The sequence below is a fragment of the Nyctibius grandis genome, chromosome 4 (assembly GCF_013368605.1).
Source record: "Nyctibius grandis isolate bNycGra1 chromosome 4, bNycGra1.pri, whole genome shotgun sequence".
NCBI lineage: Eukaryota > Metazoa > Chordata > Aves > Nyctibiiformes > Nyctibiidae > Nyctibius > Nyctibius grandis.
Genome location: NC_090661.1, coordinates 65353178 through 65375171, shown reverse-complemented (window position 1 = coordinate 65375171; position 21994 = coordinate 65353178). Strand labels below are relative to the sequence as shown.

General features: G+C 38.7%; 1 protein-coding gene across 1 annotated transcript in view; it reads left to right on the top strand.

Moving 5' to 3' along the window:
• Positions 1 to 21994, top strand: part of BRF1 (BRF1 RNA polymerase III transcription initiation factor subunit) — a 181435-nt gene that overhangs the window by 59694 nt on the left and 99747 nt on the right. The window contains exons 4-5 of the mRNA XM_068400188.1: positions 11570 to 11601; positions 20894 to 20966. Coding sequence (XP_068256289.1) covers positions 11570 to 11601; positions 20894 to 20966 — 105 coding nt within the window. The remainder of the gene's footprint in view (positions 1 to 11569; positions 11602 to 20893; positions 20967 to 21994) is intronic.

Here is a 21994-nt window from a genome sequence, read left to right as displayed (position 1 = left end):
CATTTAATGAAGGTTGTTAACTTTTGAGAACGTGAGAAATGCCGTTTGCAAGTAAATTAACTTCAGCGTGTTCCGTAACTGATGCTGTGCAACATTGTCTTGGGATGCTTTGGGAGTTCCTGCTTAGGTGAAGTAAATATTGACAGTAATGCCAACAGAATTGCAGTATCCATGACAAGTGGAGAACTGCAGCAGGTCGCTCACTGAAGAGCTGAGTTTTCAGTAGGATAGCTGTGTGTGTATTCTGGCCCCTTCCTACCCTCCTCTCCTCCCACACTCCTCACCCCAGTAAAGGGTTTCCTTTTGCTCCTTAAGGATCCCTTCGAGTACCCAATAAACAAGGAGTTGACACTTGCTTTATCTTTTTTAACACTGAGAATTGATATGTATATTTACAAAGTGTTCTTAGAGCAAATTGGTGCAAAATCAAATTAAATATTAAACTGAATAAATTATTTTAAAGTTATTGTAGGAGCTTCTTAGCTTTTGGATAATAGAGGCATGAAAATTAGGACTAGCATACTTGAAAGGGGGAGCTGAATCTGGGATATGCATTGCCTCTGTTTTCATTGTAAGGAGCTCAGGATGTCACTCGGCTCTTAAGCCCTTTTTGCATGTTTTGGGCAGGTGGGCAAAGTTCTATGTTGATTTGCGTATCATAAAACCACTAGTTATATCAGGACATTGCATTAAGACAGGATGTAGCTTAGGTGTTTCAAAGGTGAGGACATGGTCTGAAAAATAATTATCGACCATAAAGTTATTTAACTACAGGGAGATTATAGCAGAAGCACATTTGAAAGCTTGTTTCACTGGCCCTTTGGAGAGACTTGGGAACCCCAGAGTCAAAATGTGTATTATAATAGTAAGATAATCAGAAGATTTTAGAGCGTTTTACCAAGGAAGGGGAAACTTGTCTTCATTATAAAAACACAATGAAGAAAGATGAAATGTTTTTTGCAGGGCAGAGGCAAAAATGGAAACAGAAACACCGTGTCCCGAGGCACAGCGTAGTGTACATTTTCTTGGGGAAAACTGATTCCAAAGGAGAAGCACTTATTTCCCACCTTTTCATCTAGATAAAATACAAAGTGTATCAAATGGCCAAGACTGTATTTTCCCTACTCAATAGATCATCTCGAAGACTTATTCTAATAACTGAACTCTCTGAAAATTTAGCTACCTTAAAATCTCAGATATGTTGTCTTTCTTCCCTGCCGTATGAACTCCTCCCTCTACCTGCTGTATGATACTTGTTCAAGGACCAAATTTAATCTTTTTATAGGGGCAACTTTTCAAGACATAAATTTGGTTTAAATTTAAAATCCCGTATATTATGTCCTTGGAGGGGAATGTGTCATGTTGAGAATTGTATCCATTTCAAAGTATGATGCATCACTTGTCTGTAGCCATGACAGGAATTTAATATTGGTATTTGATATTTTTAAAGTTAGAAAAGCTACTGCAGTTCTTTTTCTTTTTCTTTTTTTTTTTTTTTTTTTTTTATGTTCTTCTTGAGCCCTGTTCAGTTGGGCTCTCGGGAAGGGAAGGTATCTTCTCACCCTGCCAGGGACAGCTAAAGGGAATCTCTCCTTTGTGTATTGCTGTGAAGTAGAAGTGAAGACATGGTTGCATATTGCATTTTGTCCTCAGGTTGGTAAATACAGACGTGCTAACTCAGTGTTTGTGTTTGTTACTGTACCCCAAGATACCTGGCTAACTGTCCAGGGAGGTAATGTGAGTTTTCTGCTCCTGTACTGCTAAATAAACCTCCTCTGAATACTCTTACAGCAGTACTCTAAAGCGTAACCTGTGCAAGATGAATTATTCTTTATTTGGTAAAATGCTTTATTAGTAACTGATTTGGGATAAGCTGATATTTATGAACCATAAGGCAAGCACAATTTAGAAAATATAACTTTAATAAAAATCAAATTGTGTATGCCTCTGTGCTTTTATGACTTATGTAGGTTTCTGCTACAGTGAACACGTAGAAATTATTTTGTATATTTAGTGTAGGTATTTCTTAAAGTAAAAGCATGGGGTGAGGATTTTTCAGCCCACTGATGCAGCGCATCAGTTTAGCTCCGTGTTTTCCTATTTATTTTATTGAAAATGACTCAACCAGACTGCTTTGAGGAGTTCAGCCAGTGTAAAAGTGGTGTGTTGTACTGATTTCCAAGTGCTGCTGATAAACTTAGTCTTAAGCTCCCAGTTTTCAGCTCCATGCGGCGTTTTAAGTTCTGTAACGAAGACAAGTGATTGGGGAAGTTACCGTGAGTTGCTGTAATGCCTTTAATCAAACTTGCTTTGATTACTACAAGACTTGTAATTAACGGTTTGGTAGCATTTGTGAAAGTGTTGCTCAGTTGCCCCACATCCACGAAGCCATTACGCCTGGCGTTTCCCACGGAGTGCTGTGGGTGGGAGGGAGGGGGGATGCAGAGAGTTCTCCCACCTGCTGAGGTGAGGTTTTCTGATCAATGGGAATACACCATTAGGGGGAAAGGCATTCGTGTGCTGCCCGCTTTCTGAATACGAGGGCTCCCTTTGCTGCATGGCAGCGAGTATCCAGTTCAAATAACGAAAGAGGTTTCTACAGGTATGTGCCTACAGGCATCTGATACAGAAGGGCTTATTCTGTCATTGTGTTACGTGACATATGCTGATATGATTTTCTTAAAGGCCTTTGAGAATGGGAAACTTAACACATCCGATGGTTGGACTTCCCACCAAAGGCCATGAAGGAGTCAGCAGCCTCGGAATGGCAGGGATGCGATTCATTTCTTTTTGAAGCAGTACTTTTTTTAACAACCAATCTCTAGTGTCAGAAACTTTCTGCTTAATCAGTGGCACTGTTTTACATGTAAGATATTAAATAATGCCTATGCATGGATAAATCAAGTTCACCGATACTGGCAGAAAGCAGCGTCTGAGTTTCTGTGCAAACTCCGCCGTGCCCCAGCGCTGGGTACGGCAGCTGCTGCGCTCCCACCCCAGCAAAGGTCTCTTGAGATAATTCTCCAAGGAGCACTTAATACCAGCGCATTAGATCAGTATGGGCATGAAAGCAAAGATGTAACATTTGGCTTCTAGCATGGAAAATGTAAAACATTCTGTATCTACAGAATTTGGTTTTGTTCTGGTTTAATTGAGGATTGTAATGGTACTTTTCTAAAAGTATAGCTGGGTGTTTACTGTGGGTAAACCAGAGCAGTACTATGATGAGTTTTCACACAGGAACTATGTATATACTTAAAACAAGGAAGGTGTTATCAGTTTTATAAGGTTTTGGTTTACTATAAAGCACTTACTCTGCAGGCTTTTGCTCCTATTTGTTTTAAGGTTTCTCTTTCAGATAAGGGAGGGCTTTGTGTTTTGGAGCGAGCTGGGGAGAACTCTGCAAACAGTGTTACTTTAAAGAGAAATTTGAGCAGGTGGGATGGGTGACTGAGAGATTGTCTCAGGCTCTAGTTTTGATGAATGCTTTAAGCCAGCGTGAGCTGGCGCGGCTTCAGAAAGAAGTCAGCTTGCTTTGCCCTTGCCTGCCCAGTCCTCCCCCAGTCCGTCCCCAGCTTCTATCAGCCCAGGTGTTTGTGCAGTTGCATGTGAACTGGGGAGTTAATCCAGTTGAAAACAGGGCAGGGGGGAGGAAGAAATATTTATTTCAGACAGTTCCCTAGGCTGGTTTGCCATGTTGCTGCACAAATAGCAGCCCAGGGAAGGGGGTGGTGATGGGCTAGAATCAAGCCAGTTTGGGGCAGGCTGAGATTATCCTGTTCATTCATTTTGGTGTAAAGTGCCAGGCAAACTATAGTGCTAATATATTTTTTTAAAAAAAATTTTTTTTATTTATCTGCATCTTTCCAAACTCTTCCATTTGGAGTTTTCTGAAAAGCAGCATGTCAGGCTCCTGACAGTGCTGGTTTGACTTTGCCACCTCTGAGCAGGCAGTGATTTTTTTCTCCTCGTTTCTGCTGTTTCTCTGTCTCAGTGAGCTGCTTCACATTTCCAAGTGCGTGTGTTGCTGCTGTGCTGAATCCCTGATTGTCATCTCAGAATGGTTCATCCAAATCTGCCCCTCTGAGTTTCACTAAACTTTTCTTCCGCTGTTGGTACAAGAGTCATAACCTTTACAGAACTGAACTCCTTCACATTTACGTAAATCTTTACTATTAGTGTCCTCCTTCCCAACAGCTTTTTTTTATGCCCCCTTTATTATCAAATGGTCATTCTGTGCAGATTTTTGGACTGTGCAATTTCATACCTGCTTATGTGTGTTAACTCTTTTCAGACACAGGATGTCTTCTGCAGGGATTTTACTATTTCCTCTTGTTTCTTTTTCCCTTGCAGCCTGAGCTTTGCTCCTTTCCTGGTGCCTCTCCCCCATTCTTGTCTGCCAGCCCCGCTCTTCTTTTAAGTTCTTCCTTAAACCTTGCTTCTCCTAGCAACCTCTCTTGTTTTCCCTCACCAGCGCTCATTCAATTTACTGTGCAGGGGACGGGGTCTCTCTCTCTCTCTCGTTTGGAGTCCTTTTGTTGTTTGAAAATAGCGAACTGTTATTTATACATGGTCACATAATCCAAATTGAAGATTAACCTCATGTCTCTCAAAACTTTTAAATTAATATTTACATTTTCATTCTATGCCTAAATTTTATTTTCCTGAAGTAAATATGCTAACTAGATTATCTTTCAGTAGCTTAGTACAGATATTCTTTGCATATTTTATCCATCTGGTATCCTGAATAATTGAGAATTGACTGTACAAGCATTTGGGGACAAGAAATGTATTTTTTCTACTTCTTTTTTTTTCAGTTGTGTTGTGCTTTGTTACAAATTTACATGCGACTATGTAAATACTTTGCAATACCCCACAAAGCAGGTTATTTACTTGAAGTCGGTAGCACTAGGGATACAGCCTAGCTGGAATCCTTTGAAGACAGTATTCTCTAAGGACAGTGTTTACAAAAGTGCTGAACGCTTGCTGCGTGTTCAGCTAGCCTGGCATGCTTTTGAAGATGTTCTTCTAAATGGGAATGACTCTAAAGACAATTATTAAGAAAAGCTACAGCATGCTCTGTGCCTGGCAAGATCATGGAGCAGATCCTCCTGGAAACTATACTGAGGCACACGGAAATCAAGGAGGTGATTGGTGACAGCCAACATGGCTTCACTAAGGGCAAAACATGCCTGACAAATTTGGTGGCCTTCTACAATGGTGTTACAGCGCTGGTGGATAGGGGAAGAGCAACTGATGTCATCTACCTGGACTTGTGCAAAGCATTTGACACTGTCCCGCATGACATCCTTGTCTCTAAATTGGTGAGACATGGACTTGATGGATGGACTACTTGGTGGATAAAGAATTGGCTGGATGGTCGCACTCAAAGAGTTACGGTCAACGGCTCAATGTCCAAGTGGACACCAGTGATGAGTGGCGTTCCTCAGGGGTCGGTATTGGGACCGGTCCTGTTTAACATCTTTGTTGACGACATGGACAGTGGAATTCAGTGCGCCCTCAGCAAGTTTGCCGACGACACCAAGCTGTGCAGTGCGGTCGACACGCTGGAGGGAAGGGATGCCATCCAGAGGGACCTTGACAGGCTTGAGAGCTGGGCCTGTGCAAACCGCATGAAGTTCAACAAGGCCAAGTGCAGGGTCCTGCATGTGGGTCGGGGCAATCCCAAGCACAAATACAGGCTGGGCGGAGAATGGATTGAGAGCAGCCCTGAGGAGGACTTGGGGGTGATGGTTGATGAGAATCTCAACATGACCCACCAATGTGTGCTTGCAGCCCAGAAGGCCAATCATATCCTGGGCTGCATCAAAAGAAGCGTGGCCAGCAGGTCGAGGGAGGTGATTCTGCCCCTTTACTCCGCTCTCGTGAGACCCCACCTGCAGTACTGTGTTCAGCTCTGGGGCCCCCAACATAAGAAGGACATGGAGCTGTTGGAACGAGTCCAGAGGAGGGCCATGAAGATGATGAGAGGGCTGGAGCACCTCTCCTATGGAGAGAGGCTGAGAGAGTTGAGGCTGTTCAGCCTGGAGAAGAGAAGGCTCTGGGGAGACCTTCTAGCAGCCTTCCAGTACCTGAAGGGCCTACAAGAAAGCTGGAGAGGGACTTTTTACAAGGGCAAGTAGTGACAGGACGAGGGGGAATGGTTTTAAACTGAAAAAAGGCAGATTTAGATTAGATATTAGGAAGAAATTTTTTCCTGTGAGGGTGGTGAGACACAGGAACAGGTTGCCCAGAGAAGCTGTGGCTGCCCCCTCCCTGGCAGTGTTTAAGGCCAGGCTGGATGGGGCTTTGAGCAACCTGGTCTAGTGGAAAGGTGTCCCTGCCTGTGGCAGGGGGGTTGAAACTAGATGATCTTTAAGGTCCCTTCCAACCCAAACCATTGTATGATGATTCTATGATGATGATTAATTTAGTAAAGAGTGAATTGTACGTGCACTGGGGAGTCTGAAGGCTAATGTAGCTCGCAGGTGTTGGATCCATCCCGTCTAACTGGTGAGGCCCCAGTCAGCCCAGCTGCCCTACATTTTGCCTACAGTCAGTGGAGACAGAGGAGGGGAGAACTCATACAAGAGGCTAATTCAGATCTTAGGTGAGGCAGAAAGCTGCTCTTCTAACCCTTTCAGTTACCCTGCCGTGAAATGAGGCAGGCTGATGCAGCCTGAAATGCCTGTCGTCTTTTTTAATAATCTGCCTGGGTGGGAGTACGATGCTGAATTACTGCTGTTAACTTTGTCTTAGCTATGAGGATAGAGGTGTTGCATGTGCTGAAAGGGAACTGCTAAAGAAACATCCTGATTTACCTGGGGAAGGAGTGTGGCACCGCTTTTTGTCCTTAAGTTGGGATTTGATAATACAGAATCTAGAAAAATACAGTTTTATGAAATACAGATGTGCAGCTGTGTGCAAAGAAGGAAAAAACCCCCACAGACCAAAATGCAATTCTTTTTTTTGCTCACGCTTTAATCTACACATAAATAAAGATAGCTTTTTATGGAAATGGCATTTGTGCTTACCAGTTTGATTTGTTAAATTCTGGTTTTATTTGTATACTCGAGTGCAGCCTGTGCTATGTGGACCTCTTTGCACAGACAAAATTGCAAACTTAAGAAACTTTGGAAACTGGCTCTGTAGGATTTCAGCCTCAAGGCAAAGCTTTTATTAGAGTTACCAGAAATTATTTTTCTGCAAAAGTGTTGGATTTGGTTACTATTTTCTAACCATTTTAGTTCCATGTCATTGGGAAGAGAAATGTTTACTTTAAACAATCAGTGCTGTCAGTCAGTTTTAATTAATTGCTAATTGAAATGGTGAAAGTTTGTAAAGCAGCAGAGATATATTAGTGACAAGTCATAATCAGAAATCACTTGGTGTATGAAAATATGGAAAGGGAAGTTTGTGAATTGAGTGTTGAACTGAAAGGTGGAAAACTGGGTTCAGGGCCAGCGAGGTGCTGTCACTAGTCTTTTGCCCTGGTATCACTCCACTTCAATATCCACCTTCTCTTTTGCCTTATCTCTACGTGTTTATTATTGTAAGTGCTTCTGGGAAGCTCTCATCTCTTATGTAGCTTATACAGAACCACAACACTGAAATTGCAAATATTTCATTTTCATTTCATTTAGAAGTTGAGAAAAATTTAATACTCAGATTTTTTTTTTTGCTTTTCAGTCAGATTTCCTATTAAGCTTTGCTTTTTAGTTTGCAGACAGCTGAATTGCTCTTGTTGAGTACAGAGAGGGACTTTATGTTTAAATATTTTATATATTTAATGGATCTGGCTTTAGTTTAGCATTTTAGCTTCAACCAAAAAAAGGTAATGCTTCATTAGTGGACAGCACAGCTCTCATGGATGTCCAGTTTCTGCTGAGTGAGTTGCAGTCACGATTCCTTGGCATTAGTCTTCTTTCTGTGGTATGGCTGATTTTGTAGTAAGCTTGTAAAAATAAGTAAAAATGTTCGGAGGGTAACTTATGAAAACTAGCTAGGTAACTAAAATAAATACTAGACTCTTTTTCCTCTGTGCTGCTCATATGTGCCTGTTATCTCCCAGATATGACAGGCTACATAGTGGAAGAAGTTTGACACAGTAGCATGAAACAAATTGTTTGAAGGTTTCCTGATTATTGTAGATTCTCAGACACTAAAATCAAGATTTTTTTTTTTTTTTTTTTTAAGGAGGGGGAACAACTCTATTGTAAATGGTAGTTATTTTAAAAGCATCTTCCACAATTTATTTCTGCATCTCTGTATGTAACTTCGGCCAATGGCAGTTTTACCTCCTGCTAAATGTTAATATTGGGAACCAAGGGTATTTCGCTGCATGTAAGTTACAATTGCTGGACTATGTAAAATGTAGGCCTGTCCGAAGGACAAATGCATGCTTGTTTTGGTACTTTGGGTTTTAGGTTTCCCGTACTATTCATTTCATCATGAACTTTTGTTTCCTCTGGTGCCAAGAACGAGATCATTATTGCTGTGATTCATGGTGCTCTCACGTTATCCACAGATTATTAGATTATAAAGGCAGAAAGGGAGTGTTCTGGCCACTTGGTCTGATCTCTTGCATCGCATTGGTCAAAGCATTCCCTTGAATTAAATCTTTTGAAGTAAAGCCTTTAGACTCATCTCATTTTGATTTAAAAGTTTCTAGTGTTGGACAGTCAATTGCACACCTTGGTGAAATTATCTTAAAGAATGAACAGCAAAGGAAAAGCAGTTGAAACTGTTAATACTTTTTTCTGTTTCCTTTTTTTTTTTTTAATTTAATTGGGTGCATTATTAACTTAAGTCCCTTTGTGCTTATGCCCTGTTATTTTCTATGTGTGTATCTACAATATCAGTTGCTTTCTGTCCCTTTGGGAACTTTTCCATGTGCTAGCAGTCTCTGTATGTAAAATTATCATTGTTTTCTTTCAGCTTCAAAGAAAACATTTATCTTCTGATTGTACAATTTTTGAATACATATTAAGTATTATCTGCTGTTCTCAGCTGTTGTATGTTCTCCTGAACTGTTCCAACTTTGAAAAGGAGTTTGAAAACAACTGCCTGTTTTTACAACTACTTCCTGCTGATAATCGTGCTCACAATATTCACGGTAAAGGCCAACCCATTGCTACTGCATGACTCAAATTTCCCCTTTGTTTTTGCTTTGCTGTAGCAGTTACACGTCTAATCATGGAGAGAGATTGCTGGAGGCTACCTTAAATGAAATCCAGAAATGACATGTTTTTACTGTGACCTTTGCTTACAATTTCAGTGGACACTTAGGAACTAACTTCTCTAAGGAGCAAAGCAACTGTATGTTATAGCATCTATAGTGGAGCTCTAAATTGCTTCAGAGTTGCTTGAACACTGCAAGTGATTTCCCATCATGTTAGCTCTAATATTTTGTTGTTATAAATGCATGCAGTGCTCTCTGTTTCTCCTTACTTGGACAAAAAGGTGGATTTATTTTTTTTTTCTTAGAGTAATAAAGCCTAAGCACTTGTCATGTGTTATTAGGTTTAGGTCTTCCACCACAGTGTTTTTAACAGTTTGAGGAGGATGACGAATACTTTGGTATACAGATTTCATAACTGTAACTGAAATGCCTGGGTTAGAAAAGTAGCTCTCTGGCTCACCCAGGATCTCAGTTAGCCTCTGGCACTGATGCTCTCGCCTCCTCCTCTGTCTCCAGTGACAGCAGACAGACTCGAGGACCACTCAGTTGCTCACTTTGGTGCCTCAGTAACCTATGAGCTGCTTTTCTTTTGATGTTTTTGGGTGGTTTTTGTTTGTTTTTTCCTAAAGTGTGATGAAATCTATCAGATATGAGTGATAATTTTAGTTTATCTCACTGGTGAAGGTATCTCAGGTGAGCATGGTTCAAGTCAGATGCTTCAAGTCAGTAACGAGCTAGGAACATTTTCAGACCTAGAATGTTTCTCAAGCATAAAACTGGTGTAGTGATTTCTTCCTAGATCTGTTTGAGCTGTTGGCTAGTATGGTTCCTTGGCAATTTCTTTGTTAAAAGTCTTTCAATTTTCTCCTTTCTCACTACTTTGACCAAAAAGTTGTGTTGAATTCAGTATTGCTCTATGTAAATTTCTAATCTCTGTATTTTACAGATGATTTTTGTTAGCAATTTCCTTTATTGTGTTAAAATTTAAAATTACTTTAATGTCTTGCATAATATTATCTATAAAGGATTTGGGATTTTTTCAGAAACATACTGAGTTTTCAGCTAATTAAATATCCAGCTATGCTGTGGGGTTTTTTTAAATGCTAAAATTAACTTCCACCAAATAATATTAACATAATGTATTGAATTTTGTAACAAAATTGGAGTATTAAATTCATATAATTTTAAATGCAAACTAAAGATAGAAATGCTCAAGGATAAAAATTCTTAGTGAGACAAATGTTTATGTATAAACTGATTACGTTATCTGAATTATTCTCCTTCCACGGCTGATAATACTTAGGAGAAACGTGTACTGTATTACTCTGGCATACTTTAAGAAGAACATACGCTAATACTTGTGTTACCACAGTGTACGAAACTATACTGACGTCCCTGCATTTTTTTTTTGATACTGGATTTCTTAACACATTGCTACACACACAAACGCACATACACCCCCGCATACATGTTTTGCCTCTCTCCTCCTCTCACACTTTGACACTCCTTTTAGTGGTAAAACCAGAACCCTTTTATGATGTGTAAGCCACACCTGAGTAGCTGATAGGAGATCCAGCGTGTGTTCGTTACTTTGATAGCAGCGAGAAGGCAGGCTACCTTTGCACCTTAAGCTTAATGGTCTGTTTTTTTGGTTGATTGTTAAGACAATATATTTATAAGTGTGCTTACTTTCAGTAAAATCTCATGGAAACTTGTAGTGGTTTTGGCTTGGTTTTAGCTATTATGAGTTCCAAATGTGCCTATAATGAGTAGTAGACAGTGACCTAATATTTTGCAGCAGCATAGGATATGATGGAGGGAGTAAGAACTCAAAAGTAACAGCTGATTTGCTTGGACAGAGAAGAGTAGCCAAAGTGCCTTTCTCTTCCCAGCTCTTTGACAGGTCCTCATAGAACAGGACAAAAGAAGCTTATTGCAGTTTTCTTAGTTTGCTCTTCCACCTGTTTTTCTGGGATCCTGGGCTCCTAAGCTGACATAGGAGACTTACAATGCTTTACATTCTTAAATAAAATGTAGTAAGAGTATTGTATCTTGCTGCTATTATTGTTTTTTGTTATCATTGAGTCTTTCTTGGGCTGCAGTATGTGGTGAGTATTCTAAGTCACACAAGGTGTTGGCTTATTCTTTGAGACCATCACTCCACATAGACAACTTGTGCAGTAAATGCAGCGGGTGCTGGCAGGATTTTTTTGGGGAGTTGCACGGTTAGCTGGATGCTGGCTGCTAGCAGAAGTGCTGCATCCAAGTACCTAGTCCCTATTTGGTTTATTTTACAGTTAAACCGGGGTTTATTTCTTCCTTTTTCTGGGTTGCTAATGAAATTAAGAAACATTCAACAAGCATGTATATTCCTTGACTTCTTCACAGACATGTTACTTGACCTCAGTGACCTTCTTCAGGTATTGTATCTTCTTTTTTATTTGAAACTTTTGTTGAATGGTTAAAGTTTAAGATTAATTGCAAGTAATGAGGTGTCATCATGGGCTGTTTGGGATGTTTTAATTTCTCTCTAAAAATTCTGAATTGGAAAATCACTGGGTTTGTAAATCTGAGTAATTGTTCAGAAAAATTAAATATCAAACAAATTTTTTTGCTTTTAATGCTGCAAATAACGTATCAAGGTTAGTATGATCCTTTCATCAGGATTCAGACTGCAATGGCACAGGGTCAGATGTTACACATTTTTAAGACTACAGTTGTTGAAGACAGAAATAACTTTTTTGGTAGGTAATACTGTGTAAATGGATTAGTGCACTACAGAGACGTGTTTTATAAAACGTATTTTGAGAGAAATACGTACTTGTCCTGTATGTGGAAATAGAAAGCTCTGCTGACATATGCTGTCTTACCCTCGTTCTCCATGTTATGACTGTTTTAAATACAATGTGAGTGGGTTAGTTGCATCTATTTTTGTCCTCCCAGCTGTCTTGGTAAATGGCATCCTCTGATAACTATTTATTGCTTGAAGCAATCTGCTGGAATTGCAATAATCAAATGAATCTTTAATTCTTAAAATTAGTAACTTTTTTCTCTTTTCTAAACTCTTATTGAAATATTTTATTTACTTATAACCAAATACTGCATGTGTAGAATGGAAGGTTTCTTTCCTTTTAAACACAGGTGATTTTTCATGGTGATTGTTATGACATAGAATGATCATAGTAATATGAAGAATAGTCACACAATGTGTAGAAGAGGTATTGTATTTGTAAAAGAAAAAAAAAGATGTATTATCAGCAGGAACAGACAAGAAAGATTGAATGATTTGTCTTTTCCCCTCTGTACAGTCCAGCCAGAAAAGGTGTTGAGATGGGACATATGAGGACCAAAAGGTTAAAGACGGATAACTGAAGAGATGGGAGAAGCAGAAATAGATTAGTAGTAGGGAAATAATCAACCCTGGAAAGAGGAAAAAATGCAAAATTTCAGTGTCGTGATCTTTACGTATTTAACTGGGTGAAGACTTCTGATGCTCTCTGCTTTATAGCTTCTTTAAAGTGAATCTGAGCAAACAGGAATCTTAAATGTTATTGTTAACTGTAGGTAGTCAGAAAGTCCTGTTTAAGGATGTATAAATGAGCTTTTCAGGTCCTAGCTTGATTTCTCCCCCACCCTGAGTTTGTTTAGAAAAAAAAACACAACAAAACACCACTAAAAACAAACAAAAAAACCCAAACAAACAAACTTACTGGCAAAATATTTCTGTCCCAGGCAGAAAACTTGAGTACATCCTGCTTTAGTTTAGCCTTTGCCTACAGATTGTGTGCCTAAAAAAAAGAAAAGCAATTAGCTCATTAGATTGTACTATATTACCTTGAAGTACCTCTTTTTTTTTTTTCAAGGACAGCTCTCCTGAAGTTGGGATGTGAATGTCGTTAAGGAAAAAGAAAGGTCATTACCAGTAGTAGTAGTGGCAGTGGTATTATCTTTGGAAAATATTTAACTTGTTCAGACTAATCTGTACAAAATATGTCATACTGGTCCAGGTAATTATGTTCTTGGTAAAATGAGAAAGGTGTCAATTTTGTATCAGAAAAAAGAACCCATCTGAAAAATGAGCTATTGCTGACCTTCACCAACTCTTGCTTAGATGCCAATAGCAAATTTTGAGTTTTTTCTTTAGAATTTTCTATCTGATGCAGCTCAGTGGCTGTGGGAGGGGAAGTGATGTGCGGGGCTGCTAATCATCTGACTGCAGGAATTTTTTGAAGAAAGTTACCAAATGAAACGTTCTTACGGAGTGTCTTCATGGAAGCTACTGACTGAATTACAGAACACCTTGAAATAGGTTTCAGTACATTTGAGGGGAAAAAAAGAAGCATAACAACCTTTTGTGTATTGCTTCATCTAAAAGCAAAACAAAAAGTAAGCTTTGTAACTCCAGCTACTAACAAAAAAGATAAAGTAAAACCTGTGAAAAAAGCCATCCATTGCTTCCTTTTGCCATCTTGCAGCTGGAAACAATATTAACTGTGCCACTCTGCATCCCACTTATGGCACCCGCATCAGTGACCTTCAACCAGTGTCTTGCAAGTGCTGGGAGAGTAAACACCCTCTGCAGCTTACAACATAAGAAAGGTGGTAGCTAAAAGTAAGAGTAATAGGAAGGAAGATTTGAATCTGCTGTTACCTGCAACTCAGTGTTTGTTTAATGACCTATCATATGCTTTTAGAATAGTATTATGCAGCTAAAACTTAGCAATAGAGGAGACTAATTTTCACTGTTAATGGCAGTCTGTTTAAGAAGTCAGTTTTCCTCTCACGCTGATGACTGAGATGTGGGAGTTTGTCTTGTTCCACTGGAGAACTGCTACATTTCATAATAGTTTTTGGAGCTTCAGAATTGCTGTCATCTCACAGAATCACAGAATCACAGAATGTTAGGGATTGGAAGGGACCTCGAAAGATCATCTAGTCCAATCCCCCTGCCGGGGCAGGATTGCCTAGACCATATCACACAGGAACGCGTCCAGGCGGGTTTTGAATGTCTCCAGAGAAGGAGACTCCACAGCCTCTCTGGGCAGCTTGTTCCAGTGTTCAGTCACCCTTACAGTAAAGAAGTTTTTCCTCAAATTTAAGTGGAACCTCCTGTGTTCCAGCTTGCACCCATTGCCCCTTGTCCTGTCAAGGGATGTCACTGAGAAGAGCCTGGCTCCATCCTCTTGACACTTGCCCTTTACATATTTATAAACATTAATGAGGTCACCCCTCAGTCTCCTCTTCTCTAAGCTAAAGAGACCCAGGAAAAAGAGACTCGGAAAAAGCCAAGATGTCTTTTTTTTTTTTTAATTGGAAAGGCAATTTCTTTGGTATTTTTTCTCCTATTTTATCTTCATGTGAAATACGTCCTATGTCTTGGAAACCTCCTCTTGAAAGTGTTGTCAGATTCAGTATGCCTCTGGTACGTTTAGACTTTAAAGCATTATCTGAAATGAACTGAAAATGCGCAGACCACTACTACAGATCAGGCTCCTTCCTTGTGCAGAGCAGAGCCACGCTGCATGTTGATTGAGTTGGAAGGATGATCAGTCATCAGTCTCCGACAGGGAAAGTACTTGCTTATATTTTCAGATAGTGCATTTTACTTGCAAATATAGTCTTTAGAGAGGGCTGTAATCAGGCCTTTTGTTTCCTTTTTTGTTAGTCCAATCTCAGTGACAGGCCTTGCTTGTTTAGGAGAGTTGCGAAGCTTGTCTAGCCTTGGCCCAACTTTTGAACAGTTTAGGTTTGCTCACCTGTTTCAGAGCACCTCATTCCTTCTACCTGGAGAACTAGTTGGCTAAAGTTTTGATCTCAGTGTGGTGAAATGCTGCCTTTCTCATCCTGGAAAATGGCAGTTTCTTTTTTAGTCTCTTGTAATCTCCAGTGTCATGGTCTTTGCAATGTGGTCATAAAAGACTTTGGGAAAAGGTGTTGGTAGTGCTTTGATTGCCAATTTCAGCCTAGTAGATTATAATTTGTAGTGTGCCTTGTGGTGTATCCTGCTGTTAAATAAGGCTGATGCTTTACTGAAAAGATGTTTGACAGAGCCAGGATCTTCATAGGAGTGTGCAGCAGAAGGATTAGCAGCAATGGACGTAATTAATTAAAAGGAAATGTTTTGACTTGATATCAAGAAAAGATTTTTCACCATGAGGACAGTCAAGTGCTGGAACAGGTTGCTCAGAGCAGTTTTGAAGTCTCTGTCCATGGAGGTTTCCAAGATCCTTAGTAACCTGGTCTGTTCTCATAGGTGACCGTGCTTTGAGCAGGAGGTTGGGCTGAAGACCTCCTGAGATCCATTCCAACCTGAACTATAACATGATTCTAGATGAGGGAAGGGTGTGTAGAAGAAGTGAAAATCACTAACCGGTACCTGCTTGGTCTAGTCCTCTGGTCTCTCTTCCACTTCAGAACACAACTCTCATCCTCTATTTCTTCTCTTCAGTTTTTCTAGTCAAGTAACAGTACTTTCTTGTCCAGAAGGATTTTTATTGTGAGGTATTTTTGTATGCTCGTTGTTTTTACTTATTTTTTTTGAAAGGCAGCATTGGCCTCCCTGATTGCTCTATGCTTCTCACAAATCACTCTGACTTTCTTGCATAGATGGTATGATAATGGTTTATTGTACAGCTGTGGTGTTGGAGGAAGAATGCTAGGACTACCAAATACATGATTAGCAAAAGTAGACTCTCCCTTCAGAGTCCCCAGACTGAAGGAAATCCTTTAAAGCATAGCATGAGAGGAAGCTGCTTAATTTTGATTTGTGTCTCTTTTTGAACTGCAATCTGACAAGCTGAGTTTGGTACGTGTTTGTAGTTTTGTGTATTGTCTTTTGAGGTTAAATGTAATGTTCTGATTGCAATATGCATCCGAAAAATAAGAAGTTTCAGTTTATTGTGTGGAGAACGGTAAAATAAGAGTATTTTTTTAAAGACTACTCATTTGCTTCAATTTTTAATACTTTTTGTTCATTTAAAGTTATTAACATGTTGACTGCATTTGCCTTTATTGCCCCTATGCAAATTGCTATGTTGATTGAGTTAATTTAAACAACCTGGTTGGGACCTTCAGGCATTACTATACTAGAAATGTTAATAATGAATCAAATAACCACAGGTGCCTCTTTACCCAGCAACAGACACTCTCCTTAAAAACTCATTTGCTTTTCATGCTTGCTTAATTATTTAGGCAAGCAGCCATGGATGTTTCACAGTGTGAATTCTCATCGTGTTCCGACTGCCCGGTCTTTGTCTTTCTAAAAGACAGAAGACCTTAACCACTGTCACCATTTGTAATATTTTTCCAGGATGCCACGCCATGGTCTTGAGAAGCCTTTTTGGAAATTGCTTGTAGTGAAAGAGTATTGATTTATAAATTTATGGAACTTACGGTCAAACAAAAACTGTCATTCAGTGATTGCAGCTTTATTTTTTGCTGCTGTCCAGAAGGTAGAGTGACCTGGTAACTGTATGAATGGGAGGTTCCCTGTTTCCCAAAGAGAGTTTAAAATTCTGGAAGGTGTTAGACTGATGAACAGATGAATTCCAGTGTCACTGGAAAGGAGATATTTGTTGTTATTCCTAAAAGTGGAAGTATATTGGTATTTGTGAAAACATCAGGCACGATGTGAAAACAAGAGGAAATTATGAAAGAGTCCCTATGGAAGTGTGCCTTTGAAATCAGCATCTGATGACTGACAGCTGTGAAATGAAAAGACTCTGTTTCCAAAAAATACTGTGAAGAGCAAAGAGTATAACAAGTAGAAGGATCTTTCTATAAAGATGTAACTGAGTAATTGGAAGCCATTCCTTCTCCAAATGCCCCTTTTAACTAATATAAAGTTTTCCGTAACAAGAACAGAAGGTAACTATTGGTAAAGGACAACACCTTACAGAATCTTAAGTTCTCTGTAAAAACTTAGGGGTAAAAACATTGGGGTTTTTTTTTCTTTTCAGTGTCTTGCTGAGCACGTACTTTTTGTCTGAAAGATGTCTTCCTTCTGAAGAATCTAGGGGTTTTTTTTAAAAAAAGCCCCTCAGTGGCAGATCCATGTGTTTGTAAATTTATTCTGTTAAATGGGAACTGAATGTAAAATAATATGGTAAAAACTACCAGGGTATGCAGGTATTTTAAAAAATCCCCTCTGACAGAGGTTGACACCACTCTCTGTGTTAGGTATTGATGTTGAAACCTAGTGATTGCATCAAGTTTAGGAAATGTTAATATCTGAGGTCAAAATACACGAAGAGAGAGCACAAGTCTTAGGAAAGTCTATAAAGCAATTGTTATACTTTGACAGTTTTGACTGGGGAGAGTTTGGGGAAATACTATTTTTCAGTATGATCCTTTTAAATTAAGAAGGGGAAAAAGAGGCCGAAGTCGATGTGGTAAGCTTTAAAGCTGCACCAATTCAAGTCTAAGCCAGAGACATCCTTTTAGAAGGGCATTTTTGTTTATTCACCATTCTAAGGACTCATATAAAATTAGGTTTTATGAATGCAAATGTCCCCTGGTTCTAAATTTGGAGCGTTAAGCTTTTGATGGATTGGAGTATATGAATTTCTATAAGAACTTCTTAATGAAGAAAGAACTAGAAATTAAAGTAGGCCTCTAAATTAATTCTCTTAATTTTCTAAGCTAAATGGAGTGCAAAAAACCATAAAAATGATGAGAGTAAAGAAAGACTCTTATCTATATGCCTATTCCATATGTATCATATCTCATCTGTCACAGGATGTGTGTGTGTGCGTGAATAATACTTGAAATTAGTGACTGTGGCATAAAATTTTAGTGAAAGGGCCTTCTCCCACTAAACCCATAAGTTCTTAAATACTATGTTTCAGCAGTTCAGTGCCATGATAGATTTCTGGGTGAGCTTTGTGCCATCTTTAATTTCCCATTTATGAGAAATGCCCCAGAAGCTGTGAATATCTGGCAACTTTTAAAGCTGAGAAGCGTATTGTTTGAGAAGGCCTGAAGTCTCTTTTCCTAATGATTTGCTAGGAAAATTGGAAGCAATTAAATATTCCTGATTCTTTTTGTGACTTTACCCTGGCATTAAAAATGTGTGAGGTTCATGAGGAAAACAATACCGAGCACGTATTCCACTGTACATTATGCTTTCTTTCTAAATAGATAGCAACCAGAAACTGCAAAGAAATGTACTTGTGATCAAAAGAAAGAAATTCCCTGATGTACCATTTCTATTTGAATTTATTATTTTGTGCAAATACACTGCCTACACCTTGAAGTTGGTCATAAAACACTGATGATGTGGGTGAAGTGGAAAAGCAGGTTAGATTTAAGTACATGGCTTCTCAAATAGATCATAGATGCAGAGACTTTTAGTTAGGCCAGGGAGAGGAAGACAAAAACCAGTCATCGAGCAATTTTATTATGCATTTGTCTTTGCTTTAGATTTAATTTGGCACCTACTTTGATTGTTAGAACTTCACTAAAAAACCCTGCTTCTTTATGCCTCTTTATATTTATTTGTGCTTTGATGATTGCATTTATGGAAAGTTTGCTTGGGAGGAGTTTCTTAGTGATTGACATGGTTTGATGGGCACAAACATTAAGTATTTGGATGTCGTGACAAAAAAAAGGCCAAGGAAGAAATATGTGTCTGAATTTGAGGTTTTTTTTTTTTTTCCTAGACTAAAATGAAAGAACTAGACGAGTTTGTGAAGCCTCTGATGGAAACATCATACGTACTTGGCTCCACTGAAGTAACTTTATTGATTAGTGCAGTGAAATCATCCTTGCAGAACAAGATCTAAGTGATGATTTATAGTAACTTGGTCAGCCAACTTAGAAGGCTGAAACTACAGCCAAAACCCTGCTCGTTTTGTTAATATTTCTTAGACTAAGGTCAAAACAAGCCATTCCAAACTTACAGTGATTCTAACATGTCTAAAGCCAAAAGAAACACTGCAGAGATTTTGCTGTAGTAATGGCTGTTCTGTCTCTGTGGCTCATGGAAAGTCACATGCTCTCAAACTTCTATATGAATTGCCAGATTCAGTAGGTGCTTCTTTTTCTGTATAAAATTCGGTGACTTATTTCCTAAGAAATATACTTCTTAATCAAAGGGTATATTTTGTTCACTTATTTCCCATGGAATGGTATTTCTATGTTGTCTGGTATTTCAGGAAAAAAAGGATGGTAAATTTTAAGACTATACTTTTGTATCTTCTAGACCAGTCCAACCATTGGTCAGACAAAGCATGGAAGACACTCAATGCTTTCCACTAAGTATGGAATGAATTAACATCATATCATGTACCCTTGATTGGGCAGTCACTTTCAGGATACCTGATCATTCTGAGAATTTCTTTGAAGTTCTCATTTTAAAAATTTTTTAAATTTGAGAAAAATTCACATTAAGAACATTTTCACATAAAAAAATTTTGAAGTGGTAGGTGAAAATGTGTCAGTATTTTTTTGTTTGTTTAAATATAGATATTTATTTTTGCTAGCTTGGTAGAAGCATTTATATACTTAGAAGAAAGCTTCCTGTTAAACTAATGTCAGTAAAGCTCCTTTGTGAAACTGAAAGAGAATATACTTAGTAACAGGATTTTTTTTTATTTCCATAGGCTTGTATCATCAACAACTTTGTTGTGTAATTGACTGCTTAGTAAACACCTTCACTATCCTGGCATAGGAAAGAGAGGGGCAGTTCTGTTACATAAAAGCAATAGAGTATATACTATCCTAAAAAAAAAAAATATATATATATTTGTTTGCACTGTAGGAGGATGAAGTTTTTTTGTACTAACTTTGACCTTTATACGTGCCTTGGGGGAGCAAGGTGTTCATGGAGCTTCGTGGGAACAGTTGGGGCTGATTGGGAACTGAAGTATATCCTGCCTTTCTTGCTGACCACAAAAACACATCTTAAGATAGTGAAAGAAAACTTCCTCAGACTTTTAAAATACAAATGTAGTCACCTATGCTATAAATTGCAAATCAGAGTATGAAGAGTAACTCCTCCCCTCAGTTTACATCCTCCTGAGTGCAGCAGTGAAGGAGGGGAGGGGAGCAGGGCTCTGTCCCTGGCTCTTTAGCAGGTTTGGTGTGGTTTAGGGTTTTCCTGAATTTATTTATCTTTTTTTTTTTTTTTTTAAAGTAGAGTGATCTGGGGCAATGTCCAAACAGTCAGAAATGACAAATAACCCTTGGGGCATGTAGCACCACTCCTTGCTTTGGTGGAAAAGTTTGGTGTGTGCTTGTGCAATACTTAATTATCGCACTTCACGTGATCATGCAGAGCTGAAATTTGCACTGACTTGTGAGTATTTGCTCAGGTTTTGTTACAAGATAAATGACACTTTATATATACTGATACTATATTAAAGTCTGCTTAATGCTTTAAGATGTTAGGTGACAACTGAAAAAAATTGTCCAAGTACTATGGAGCAACACTGATGAGCCCACTGAAGGGCATGATGAACAACTTTCTGTAATTTTTTTCAGTGTAAACTTATGCTTTGATTTACAATGCTAATTTGTGCAGCTTTTGACAAGCACCAAGTAGTATTCTATACCTATGAATATCGCTTGTATTACTTCAATTGAATTTTTTAAAAGCAGGTTGTTTAGGATTTCAAAAGTTGGGTGTTTTTTTTTTTGCTTTCCATATAAATGTTCTATTAAAACCATTTGTGGTTTAAGATTTCAATAATGTTTTTTTTTGTCTTTTAATAGGTGAATGTCTATGTGCTGGGAAAAACTTTCCTTCTGTTGGCCAGAGAACTCTGCATAAATGCTCCAGCCATAGGTATTTTTTTTTATGAGTTGACTTTTGAGTATTTGGGTGTATTTTCTGCATGGTTACTTGACAAGAATACATATATATGTGTGTGTGTATATACATATCATTGTGTGCTAAATACCAAAGTGGCAACTTAAAAATGAAGCTGGAATCAATCCAGGCAGAAGAGGATTGCTGACTATGAGAGCCTGTTCTCCTTTATCTAAGAGTTTTTTGGGAGCTAGATGCTATTTTCTTTTACAAATAATTTTGTGCTTTTTCTGAGAGTAGTTTAGGCTACACTAAGACAACGGGCTGATGTATAATAAATCTGTGTGCATCTACAAGCTTGCACAGGCCTGTCACATTTCAGTTCCAGAGATGCAACATTTGATAAATATTTGCCAAATTGATTATCTGTCCATCACCTGTAGCTGAGGTGTTCAGTGCTTGAAATACAAGTGGCTTGATGGAAAATAAGGAGCAACTTTTTCCAAGCGTGTGAATAACTTTTTAATTAATAACTCATCACCAAAATTGTAACACACTGATAGGAAGGTGGGTTTTAACCTGTTAAAGGGTAAAAAAAGCTATTGTCTAGGCTGTAGTTTTTAAGCCAAGGGAATTAATGCTAATTCCAGTTAAAAGAGTACACTTATAGAGAGGTCTTGTGACTGTTACCCACCTCTATGAAGGAATTTTCTTCCTGTATCTTTACCCACTCTCACTCCCACTCTCCTTAATCTGTACTGAGAGAATCAGATGCCTTTGTGTTCAAGAGCAACACACACGCACACTCCTTCAGATGTACTCAGCTGGGCACGTAAATGCCTGCCTTTGCAGCAAGAGCACCAGCAGCTCACATATAGAGCATTGTCATAACAGCATCCACATAGTACGTAGCAGTGCACAGCTATCAGCCATCGTGGGATGCTTGATATCTGGTAAAAAGTTCCTGTTTTTGATAATTCATTTGCCTTCTTGTTTTTCATTACTTTTTTTTTCTTGAAGAGGGAACAGGCAGAATTTGTATTGCAGCTTAGTTTCAAGATAAA